The sequence below is a fragment of the Garra rufa genome, chromosome 3 (genome assembly GCF_049309525.1).
Source record: "Garra rufa chromosome 3, GarRuf1.0, whole genome shotgun sequence".
Lineage (NCBI taxonomy): Eukaryota > Metazoa > Chordata > Actinopteri > Cypriniformes > Cyprinidae > Garra > Garra rufa.
The window spans coordinates 44,978,219-44,991,498 of NC_133363.1; the positions used below are offsets into that span (position 1 = coordinate 44,978,219).

Here is a 13,280-nt window from a genome sequence, read left to right on the forward strand (position 1 = left end):
TTTACTAAAAGGTGTGACTCAAACAGCAGATTGAATAATGTCTGTCTGAGCACGTAACAGAAATCGTCTGCCTTCTTTAAAGGATTAGCTCACCTCCAGAATTAAAATTTCCTCATAATTTACACAACCCCATGTCATCCAAGATGTTCACGTCTTTCTCTAGTTGAAAAGAAATTAAGTTTTTTGAGGGAAACAGTCCAGGATTTTTCTCTATAGTGGACTTCAATGGGATCAATGGGTTGAAGGTCCAAATTGCAATTTCAACAAAGCTCTACATGATCCCAGCCGAGGAATAAGGGTCTTATCTAGCGAAACGATCAGTCATAATAATAAGGTATTTATTTTTTTAACCACAAATTCTCATCTTGCACAGGATCATTCAAGGACATTCCTTAATGTGGGGAAACATTTCAAGTGAGAGCAAGGTTACATCATGTTACCTTGTAAAATACACTGTTACAGTTTTCATGAGTCAAACACAACTATGCAAAAAAAAAACATTTTATTTGAACTTCACAGCCTATTTTTGCAATGTTTCACGGTGTCTGTGAAACGTTGAGGTACCATCATAGTAGTTTCGTGTACGTGTGTACATCATGTATGGGCTGTATATTGCCAAGAATCTGGAAATACAATACATATCACGATACAGTGGTTGCGATACGATATGTTGCGATGCGGTAAGCAAGGCGATTTATATATATTTATTGGGATATTTATTATTTTATAAATAGGACATAATTTCAAGCTGTAATTAAGATCACACCACCATATGCACACCTTAGCCAAAATAACACAGTGGGATCTGCATTTGCATTAATCAGTCCCTGTAACATTCAATGTTATTCATCTGCTTAATATCAATGAAAAATAAAGTGCTTGTAGGATTCCTAAAGAAAACAAAAGAATTGTAAAACAATAAAATAAAAACAGATACTGGACATTCTGAGAACCTTTTTGTTCTGAGAATTTCGCAAGTTTTTCAGTTTGTAATTATGTTCGTATGGAATCGCCGAAACCGCAACGCAAGCACCGCCTCAACTGCACAAAGCGCCCCCACCACAAGAGAAAGTGGCCCTCCGCATTGTGGTCCTGTGGTGGATATTACCTCAAAAGTCAAAATGACGCCACACTTTAGCTTTGTACACCGAGGTGGGAGCAGGAACTATTCTTTCATCCTCCATTAATGCTAACATTAGTGGCGTGCCCTTATGCTAGTATTTGAGATAAGAAGACTGCAATCTAGCGGCAAGAATATAAACTCAAAACGAAGCAACTGCCATGAATCTTGCACAATTTTTTTTTAATATCGATATTGCGCTTTTGAGAATCAATACAGTATCGCCAAACAAAGTATTGCGATACACACGTGTATCAATATATTTTCTTACACCCCTAACCAGGGTTGGGGCCATTCATGAATTGAATTGAGAATGAATGGTAAATTCCAATTCACTTCCTGGAATGGAATTGGAATTGGAATTGCATGCAGCTGACAGGAAATGGAATTGGAATTGAATTGGAATGCCAGGAAACAGAATTGAAATCAAATAAATTCCACTAAATTCCACTTGAGTTGCTAAATAAAATTATTTGACTTGATTTGCTTAATAGTTTATAGTACATTAAATATTGTAAATCACATAAACAAACATATAAAAGAAATACAAAGTACTGTATGTTTAGTAAGTTAAGCGTGATCATTTCACATGCCAAATTTCAGGAAATGATGATAATTCGATGCAATAAAAAGTGAATGAAATACATGAATGAACATCATTTTTTTGTGAGTTGAGACATAATATATGTGGTAATCATATATTGAATGTATAGTACATCCACAAACTTATCACCACTGTCATTCAATTATTAATTCATAATGTACCGTTCTCATTTTTATTTACTTGCATTTGATCAACTCTATTTAATACATGGTATTTGTAAAGCATCATAAATAAAGTTCAAATTTATGTCTCTAAATGTAATCGCAAATAAATGCTCAGAAACAGCAATAAACGGAATTCAGTGGAATTTCCCTGAATTGAATTCCACTTCCTGTAATTCCAATTCAATTCCAACTCTGTTTCCTGTAATTGTTGTTGAATTCCAATTCCAATTCCATTTCCTTCTTTGAATTGGAATTGTTGAGTTCATTCCTGAATTGACCCCAACCCTGCCCCTAACGTCATGGCAATGTACAACACAAAGTACCTCACACATGAAACACTTAATGCAACGCGTAAATGCATGTATCTAATGTAAATCAAGCAAGCTAGTATGCATAGGCTACGAAATAATGTTGGCAAAATAACATATTAGTGGACCAGAGGAAATTATATGGAATTTTTTCCTGAAAACATTCTTGCACAAAATAAATTCAAGCACTTTCAAAGCTCTGTATCTGTGTATGTTTAATTTCAAAAAATTTCTAGGGTCTTTTTTTTCAGATTCACAAACTATCAAGAATTTAAAGGACCCATGGGAACCCTACTTGCACTAGCTTTTAGGGGTGTAATGGTTCAGTTTGGTTTGGTTTCAATTCAATCAATTGATGCCGAATTGCGGCTAATTCGAAGTGAAAGTAAAATGTGCACAGGCATTTACAAGCTATTTAAAAGCAAATTTAAAGTGAGAAAAAAGGGGAAACTAACAAACTGCCTCACCGTCACAACCCTACTGGAGAAGTGTGTTTTTCTTTGGGGATGGGAGAGTCAGACATCATGTTGCCTGTTACGTCATTTGGGCTGCCTTGTTAAGCACAATGGCATATTATGTTACATTATATTTCACACACTGTAAGCTCTTTTTTTTTTTTTTCAAATAAATTGCGTACCGAACTGAAAGCCTCATACTGAACTTTTTAATATAAATATGTGTATCGTTACACCCCTACTAGCATTACATAATTACGTTGGAAAGGTCACATGTGATGTAGGCAGAAGTACCAACCCAGTGTTTATCAAGCGAACATGCAAAGAAAGTCAAATGACCTTTACAAAAAGGTAAAACAACAATGTTGGATGATTTTGAAGCTGGAGAAGAAAATGAGATGGAGTTTTTCGCTTTACCCTAACTTTTTGAACCAAAGTACACAGACGAAGAACTAATCGCACATGACCTTTCTAATGCCATTACGTGATGTGTGAAGTGCAAGATGAGCATTTGTGGTTAAAGTATATAAATGTTATTTAGTTGTTGTTGTTTTTTTGTTTTTTTTTTAGAAAATAACTGATCATTTCACTAGATAAGACCTGTTGGGTATCATTGAACTCCACTATATGGAGAAAAATCCTGGAATGTTTTCCTCAAAAACCTTTTTTTTTTTTGACTGATGAAAGAAAGACATGAACATCTTCGATTACTTAGGGGTAAGTAAATTATCAGGAAAGTTATATTCTGGAAGTGAACTAATTCTTTAACTCACAACAGTAATGCCTGCAATCATGGAGCCGATTTGTTTTTTCAGTGATCAGTTCTCATTCAAGTTGAAATGAAACAAAAACTCACCTTATGTTAAAATTCACCATGTTATTTCAATGAATGTTATTGACCTTATTTTGAACATTGGATGTATTGTTTCTTGACATTTAGTTGACTTCGCAATTTTTAATCAGACTGTCGTAATTCGATTTTCCAGTAAAATGACAGACTTCTCACGTTACGTATGCTGGACTTCTCCAGTCGTTTGTTTTGCCTAAACCATACTTCTGCATGCTCGCATTGACCCAAGTCCCTACCCTACTTTTTTTTTATCAAATCATTTTGCTGTTTTGTGACTTATCTTTCTGACTTGAAGGACCTCTGCTGTATAACACAATATTCAAATGACGTTCTTCAAAAATTCTCATGTTCTTCAAAAATTGCACATTCTTCAATATTTTTTTGAGGGGGGGTTCTTTGCATTTAATTTTAGATTACAGTTAGATTATTTTAACATTTCTCCTTGGAAGTTTGCTCCTGTCCTCCTAGTTGTTCACCACTGCTTTAAAGTGACCCAAAAATGAAACTTGTCATTATTTACTCACCCTGACTATTTCTCTTCTGTGGAACACAAAAGATATTTCAAAGTTGGAGTCTTAACAAAACCAGACATCTTTCACAATATGTTCTACTTTCAATATATGTTCTACTTCCACAGAAGTAAGTCATACAGGTTTGGAAAAATAATAGAATTTTTGGTAAACCATGTCTCTAAGTACAATATTTTTTTTTATCAACCATGTATAATATGTATACTTGAGTAGGTAGTCATTTAGTAGACGCTTTTGTCTAAAGTGATACTGCAGTACTTATGTACAAATATGCATAATGCACAGAACAATAACTAAATGCACCAGTTCCTCTGTAATTTATCTGATCTCTATAATGTATTATTGAATCATAAATTGCTTCATCTTTGCTGCCGGTTAGCAGTATTTTGTTTCCCTACATCCTGTGTGATTTGTTTGACAAGCAGACTCCTTCATCCATCAGCGGCATACTTACTGTCCAGCCGCGCGGGCCTCTCGTCAATCACACACTGCTTTGTGTAGGAGTCTTCAATCGTAGGGTCATAGTCAGTGACGAAGTATGACTAAACACAAAAAGAGAGAAAATATAAACATAGAAAAGGTCAATATTGCATCCGATTAAAAAAAAATGCTATATTAGTAGGTGGGAAAGCATTCAAGACACATTCATATTCAATATCTGCGGCATCCATCTCTTTGGATTCTATTTGATAGAATGGATGTCTCCTTGACAGCTTATAATTTCCCAAAATCTTTTGCTTGTGGTTTGATGGATAGTGGAAATGAATAAACTTGGCATTTGGTGAAGCATTTGAAAGAATTTTATTTAGAAATGTCAATATTTATGACTTATGACTCAATTTTAACCAAGAAATTAACATTGTCGTTTCTCAAAGTTTACCTGAATTCATCTAGATCAATTCTAGATCATTAGACGTGATGTTTTTGTGTTCTGAAAGCCTGTCTGAAACTAGTTTGCCTTTTGGGTAACCTTCATACACAAACATCATAAAAAACATCACTGACTTCAGCTTTGACTAAGGGATCTACATGCATAAAGAGCATTTGTTTTGAAAGCTACGCTAAATGAGGGCTTAGACCTCTAATACAACCCAGGAGACAAACTCCTCTGGCTCTTCTGAAAAATAAAAAAGAGGTCCGCCCTTGTGTGTACGGTCAAAACACTGACTTCATGTCAACATTATCTGAGCGGCCCTCCAATTAAGGTTAATTAACTGCAAGATTTTCTGTTTCCACAGGCTATGTTTGTATGCTAATCTGAACACGGTATCAGTATCAGAGAAGGGGGAGTTCTAAGGAGGCATTTTTCACATTTTTCCCATGTTTTGTGTGCTTCTCCTCCCAGGAGGCTGTTTAAGTGATGACAGCTGAACGTTATGTTCAGGCTTGTCTCTGTGTCAACTGAACACATGCTCGTGCTCACACACAAACACACAATGCCTAAGCAGTAGCTTCCTATTATGAGTTCGACTATTGATGTTCCTGTAACCGCTGGTCGAGTAAACCGTTTTTAGCAGTGAAACGAGAAGCACTCCAAAAATGAGAGTAGGGTTTAGCTTTGTTCTCTTTTCCGCATCAACCATTCACTAAGGATGGTTTTAACTACTGAAAGAGAAAACAAGCCTATACTGCAAAAATCTAATTAAGAATTTTCTAGAGAATGTATCTTGTCTATACTGTAGCACCATAAACAGGAATACACACAGTTCACACAGAGCTAGACCAAGACAAGCATTTGCGGTTACAAAGTATATAAATTGTAATTTTTTTTTTTTAATAACCAATTGTTTCGCTAGATAAGGCCCTACTTCCTCGACTGGGATCGTTTAGAGCCCTTTTGAAGCTGCATTTAAATGGTATTTTGAAAGTTCAAATTTGGTGGCACCATAGATTTTCCTCAATAATTCCTTTACAGCCACAGAAAGCAAGACATGAACATCTTGGATGACAAGGGGGTGAGTACATTATCTGTAAATTTTTGTTCTGAAAGTGAACTGCTCCTTTAAAATCAAAACGTGTTATGAACTAGTGTCTGTGAATATTAAGCCTCAAAAATGCACAAAAATGTCGCTCGCTGTGTTTTCAGCCTCAATATGCGAGTACGTGAACACATGAAGTCTCTAGAACTGCTCCAAGAATCATTTCATAAGCATTCATACCGTTTCTTTTGAGAAAAACTACTATCATATACAGAAACTTAAAGGTCTTCATAGCCCATCAAAATAAAAGTTTGGTTTAAATTAAAGAAACTATGACAGAAATATAACACCTAACATTTCTCAATATATATATATATATATATATATATATATATATATATATAGTTTTTTTTATATAAAATCAATTAATTCAAAATGCTTTTAGTTTTTAAATTTAATGAAACCATTAAAATGGAATTATTGGAAACACATCATTTGTTAAAAAAAAATAAAACTGGATTAAGAAAAAATAAAACTTATTCCATAGTGCCTTAATTTGTTTGCTAAATTTGCTGTTAAATTATGTAAGTTTCATTACTTCAATCAATTTGATATGCTTTTTGATTAATATGTTTTTAATTTAACCAATTTAAAGAGAGTTAAAATAGAAAGAATTAAAATAGAAAAAATGGAATCTAGAAAAAAATGAATTTGGAAAAAAATAAAACTGATTTCATAGGGCGTTCAATATTATGCAGTCGTTAAGATTTTATATTTTTGCTAGTTTTTGGCTGCATTTTAACAAAAATACTGTAAATACATCAACATTCTGAAATATTACTACCAATTAAAATGACTGTTTTCTATTTAAATACATATTTTAAACATGTTATTTATTTTTGTGATGGCAAAGCTAAATGTTCAGCATCATTACCCCAGTCTTCTGTGTCACATGATCCTTCAGAAATCATTCTATCACGTTGATTTGGTGCTCAAGAAATATTTATTATCAATTCTGAAAACAGTTGTTCTACTTAATATTTTAAACAGAGACAGAATTTTTTCAGGATTTTCAGGATGCTTTGATAGTCCAAAAGAACATTTATTTCAAATATAAACCTTTTGATCGATTTAATGCATCCTTTCTAAACAGAAGTTCTTTTTTTATAAAAAAAAAAGAGAAAAAATACAGACCCCAAACCCCAAACGGTATATTGTGCTCCCTAATAAACCAGATAATTTGCACTCAATAATCAAGATACATTCATAAAGTCTTATGTAGTTTTGTTTCTCAGGCAAATGCACTTTGTTTTTAAGTTAAGCTGTTTTTAATATTTTTTCCAAAAAGTTTTCCTAAATACTCTCTGCGGTCTGAAACTACTCAAAAGAACAGGGATTCCCGACTCAAACTCATGCCAAGATTGCCGATTGGCTCGTGCGGGCTGTGGTCAGATTATTTGGCTCTCACAGAGACATGTGATATCACAAGATCCATTTCACTGATAACTGTCAGAAAGTTTGGACATTTTCCTGTGTGCCGATCCAAAAAAGCTGTAAAAAGAATTTGATTATTTGCAGTCTGCTACTGGCAAAGTACATTTGCAAACATTTCTGCAAGTGAGCAAATGAAGCGTGCATGTTAGCGTTTGTGGACTGACATTAAGAAGTCTGTAAACCCTCGCTCTTTTTTTCTTGACATCAGTCATTCTTTCACACAGTGGCTCCTCTGTATGCACTGCATGCAAGACTCCATCACGTCCACTTTCCACTGTTCAATAATTCATCAGCAGTGCTGCATATGCAGTCAACTTCATCGCTCACTCGTCGCAGTGGGGATACAGGCAGAATGAGGTGAGAGAGAGCAAGACAGACAGAGAGAAAATACCCGCTGCTAATTCAAACAAAACACAAAATATTTTAAGCCCTGCACCTTGCATTGAAGTCATACACACTCAAATACACTCTTGTGAACAAATGAACAAAGCACCTGGTTTTGTGATAATGCAACCCATTGAGAGTGAAAGTCACACTTTAGTTTAATGAGTAAGTGAGAAAGAGAGCTGAAAAACATCGGTCTGCACGTGATCAGTCCAAACCTTTAGTCATGATGCAACATGGGAGCTCACACATTCCACAGAGTTTCCTGCAAAGCAACACCTCTCAAACTGATAGCAGGTTATTGTCCTCATCATACCCACACACGCACACACTTACCTACATAGGGCCCTATGAAATCTGTTTTATTTTTCCCCATATTGCCCAAGTTTTCATTTTTCTCGAATCTGTTTTTTCCGTTTTAATTTTTCTCAATTCTGTTTTTTTGGTTTACATTTTTCTCAATTCTGTTTTGATGGTCAAATTAAAAAAGATTCATCAAAAAGCATGTCTAATTAATCAAAATCATGAAACGTACACAATTTAACTGCTATTTATTAAAATTTGAACAGTAATAAAAAATTTTAGGCTCTATGAAAAGTGTCTTATTTTTTTCTAAAAAATTTTTTTTTTAATTCTTAAATTCTGTGTTTTTCATTAATTCTTTGGATTCCATTTTAATGGTTTTAATCATCTCAAATTAATTGATTTTATTTTTAAAATGTTACAATTTTTCTGGTAAATAAATTCTGGTCATTTTTCCAGATAAATAAATTCTGGTAAATATTCCTTAAAAAAAATAATGATTTAATAAGAATTTTATTAGTAGTAGTAGTACTATCATTACATTAAGTAATATATTTCTATCAGTCAATTTATGATTAAACATAGGGCCCTACCTACACCCCATTCAAACATTTGTGATCAGTTAGTTTTTTTTTATGTACCAATGGATCAAAAATACTGCAAAAGCAGTAATATTGTGAAGTATTATTACAATTTGAAATATCAGTTTTATATTTTAATATATTTTAAAATGTATTTTATTCCTGTGATGGCAAAGCCGAATTCTCAGCAGCCATTATTTTAGTTTTCTGTGTCACATGACCCTTCAGAAATCATTCAACTGATTAAAATCTTTTTTTAAAAACTGATATTTATATTGTTATCAATTTTAATGCATCCTTGGTGAATAAAAGTATTAACTTTTTTTAATAAAAAAAATCATGCTGACTCTAAAATTTGAATGGTAGTAAAGTTATTTAAATGATGATATACCACATGTACACTATCAGTCAAAAGTTTTTTAAAACAACTCTTTTCTATTTCAATATATTTTGAAAATGTAATTTATTCCTGTGATTTTAAAGTTGAATTTTCAGTGTCATTACTTCAGTCTTCAGTGTCACATAATCCTTCAGAAATCATCCAAATATGCTTATTATATTATTATTGATCATTATTATTATTATTAATATTTAAAACAGTTGAGTACATTTGTTTCAGGATTCTTTGATGAATAGAAAGATCCAAATATCAGCATTTATCTAAAATAAAAAGCTTTTGTAACATTATACACTAATTGTTTGGGGAACAAATGATAGAAATTAATACTTTTATTTAGCAAGGATTCTTTAAATTAATCAAAAGTGATGACAATGACATTTCTAATGCTAAAAAGAGTTCTGTTTCAGATAAATGCTGTTCTTCTGAACTTTCTATTCATCAAAGAAAAGTGAACATATAATAATAATAAAACAATTGAGCAGCAAATCAGAATATTAAAATGATTTCTGAAGCATTTGAATATATAAAATATATTCAAATTAAAAACAGTTTTTTTTTTTAAATAATACAAATATTTCAAAATTCTGTTTTGTTGTATTTTGGATCAAATAAATTGGTTTGATGAGCAGAAGTGACTTCTTTAAAAAACATTAAAAATCCTTACTGTTCAAAAACTTTTGACTGGTAGTGTATAAATACACATAATCATTTTTTTATACATATATTTTCTTTTAATGTTTTTATATCATATTTTTAAATACACTTTTTCCAGAATTTTAATATCAGTACATTTCTAATTTACAACACTTATTACATTTGTTTTCTGTATATTAAAAAAATTCTTCATATTTAGTCAACCTCTAGGTTGTATATTGTATATTGTAATCAAAGAATAGCTAGGTAAACCAAAACCAAAACACATAGTCTGCTTTGGTTGTAAGGCAGACCAGAAGGTCTGTGGTTGAACCAAGCCTGCATTTCAAAGCCAAACAGTAGCTGTGGGTGGCTATTTAGTAATGCCCACCTGTACACATCGCCGAACCCATGCCCACCTGTCCTACCTTTGCTCTGTGTGACAGCACGTCCCGGTTGACCTTCATCAGACGTATGAATGACCAGAACTAATGGCTAACTCTAACAATTGGGGGTCCATCTGCTTTGGCCCTCACACAAACACACACACAAACTCTCCCACAGGGACTGTTTGTTCTTAGAAACAACCATCCTAAATGCAAATCACAGCTCTTCACCTCAACATATCTACAGTCTTAAAAATCAAGGTTCTTTATTGCATCTACAGTTTTATGGAGAACCTTTACCATTCATGAAACCTTTCCATTAAACAAAAGGTTCTTTATAGTGGAATCAGTGAAATGATCTTCTATGGCATCACTGCAAAAAAAAAAAAAAAAATTTTAAGAGTGTAGCCCAACTGTTCGGCCGAGCCATTGTTGTCGTGTGAAAAAGAGCCAAGCTGTACCAGTGTAGGACATCCCTGATATGAACATTTCAGCCATCAGTCGTTCAGCATTTTTGAGGGGGCCTCCAAACTCCCTGAACACTCTATAAATGCTCTCTGTGCCAAGGTATACCAATTAAAGAGCGCTAGCCAGAGTTTCCAACTGTGTCATACAACTCTGGGCTGCCATAAAGGGTGATCCAAGCCACCTGACGTAAAGCATTCTGGGAGAGGAGAGGAAAAGGCCCACCCCAGTGAGTCGAAACCAACAGGGCACCTCCAACGTTTGGCCTAAAGGAAGGAAACTCCACCTACAGGGCCAGCAGCCAGCAAAGTACAGTCCTCTGGGTGGTAATGATTTCACAAAAGAGATATTCCCGTTCCGCCTACCTTCCCACCGCATACACAAGGACACTCCTTTCCAGTCCAGTCACTTCTCTTTCTTTCTGCTTTTCAACACCCACCTATCCCTCCATCCATTCATGCATCCTCTATCCACCCAGTGAATTCATACCTTTTAACAGTAAGCGCTTGTTTCCTTAGAAAAAAAAGAGCCAGTGCAAAAAACAGCAGTCAGACTGGGGTGTTTGTAGTCTGAGAGCAATACAAAAGATGGGTATCTGTAACTTTGTAACTGTCATAAAAAAAACAATGTGTGGGTGCACACCAAACTACACTCCCCCTTCACTATTCACCCACTTCCTAACCAAAGACGCCTCCAAACATTGATTCATCTGACATATATTTGAGATATGAATCACATACCGTACATCCCAACTATACAAGTGTATCTAATAAGCAGCATTAGTGGGTATGATTGAAAATAATAGGGTTGGGTTTTTACACGAACTTCACAATTTCGATTTAATTTTGATTCACAAGCTTGCAATTTGATTTCGATTTCCGATTTGATTCGATATAGATTTTGGATATATATCAGGTACAGTACATGCCAAATTTTCAACTAATGCTGTAAAATATACAAAAGAATCAGTTGGTACTAATATTGAAGTTATAATATAAATCTAAAATGAACTGATTTGTATATAAACGCTTAAATTACGCTTAAAAAAGTTTTATATTAATGAAGTTACAATTTCATATTTATATGTCTATTCCAATGAATTTTTTTGAAATATAAACATTTAAATGGTGGCTGTTTATTTAAACATAAATTAAACATTAAAGAACAGTAAAAAGTATAATGAATATGTTATGTGGTGCATGTATTTAGCAAAATGCTTCTCTACAGAATTAATTTTTTCTAGGTGATTAGCAAGTTTCTGATCACCAAATGTGTTTTTTTCTGAGGTAAATGTGATTTTACGTGTTTAAAAACTCTTATATTGATGTGTTTGCGCGGTTAAAATACCGATTGAGTGATTACATGATACGGATTTTGGTAAGTTGTACTCTTTTTTTAACATTCCTTCGGATGTTCATTCATGTTTTCGTGCTGAAACTGGTGTTAACGCAAAGGAGATTATCAGTTCACAAGCTCTTCGCGCTGCCGCTTATTTTGAACTAAGGTGCTACAGCGATCTGTCCCTCCATATTAAACAGGGCCAAAATGGCATTTATTGTTTGAATACTGTAATAAAATGAACAGAATTTAAAAACTGAGGCTTTGTTTCCAATCAAAAGTACAACACTTATTGCGATTTAATGGATGGGAGACATGCTACAATATTCCATTCATTAACTAAAAACAGGCTAGAGTAATTGATTCTTGGGACTGATATCTAATATCAGGAACTGATGTGGGAGACACACTCCGAAGCAGCGCCTCTCACACAGAGCACAAGAACACTTTTGCGTCGTACAAACAGAGAAATACACACATAATGGCGTCAAATTGTCCATTTTAAAGAGTATTCACGTAAACACACTTGGTTAGTCTTATGTGTACATAAACTGTTGGGAAAATATCAGACATGTATCAGTACATTGCATCCGTTTATCTGGTTTTAAAGGGACAGCAGCCTAATTTAGTTGCTACTGTCTGTGGCACTGATGTTAATCAAGCAACAAAAAAGACAGAAAATCACTCATTGCTTTTGACTGAATCACTTTAGTAGCCTTAACCTAAATTTATTTGTGTAAATAAATGTATGCTTGAAAGAATGAAGAATGTGGTAAACAAGTTGTAATAAAGAATGCATAATGAACCTATATAACCATTGGTATTTAAAGGTTGTATCAGCGATTTCTAGCCTAAAACATAAAGTGTCAATTTCAGCTGAGCTTTCTTCACGATCCGCTCGCTGCCTGCCCCATAAATTGTCTGTGAAAAAAACGCGTCTCTCTGGTCAGCCTAGGGTCTTCAGTCTCACATGATCTTTCAGAAATAATTTTAAAATGCAGATTTGGTCCTCTATCATACGTTTTTCAGGACTCTTTCATAAAAAGAACTTTAAATGTAAATTTTAATTTAGTCTTAGTGATAGTGTTTTGACTAAAATGGCATTTAGTTTCAGTCATATTTTAGTTATCTAAATCATTTTAGTTTTAGTTGACTAAATCTGCAGTGCATTTAGTCGGCTAAAATGGAATGCGTTTATGTACGGTGTAATGCATTTCTCTAAAATGACCAAACTCATTGTATAGGTTTAATATTAAGGTTTTTATCATAATAGACACAGATTTAACTGCAGTGACATGCAACATGCCTTTATATTAAAATTAAATGAAGCCACTTCTTATTAAAAT

The 13,280-nt window shown here is 33.7% G+C and overlaps 1 protein-coding gene across 1 annotated transcript in view; it reads right to left on the bottom strand.

The window, feature by feature from the left end:
• The window catches only part of rras2 (RAS related 2), a 60,455-nt gene that overhangs the window by 9,364 nt on the left and 37,811 nt on the right, over positions 1–13,280 (bottom strand). Inside the window, exon 2 of the mRNA XM_073836234.1 lies at positions 4,486–4,573. Coding sequence (XP_073692335.1) covers positions 4,486–4,573 — 88 coding nt within the window. The remainder of the gene's footprint in view (positions 1–4,485; positions 4,574–13,280) is intronic.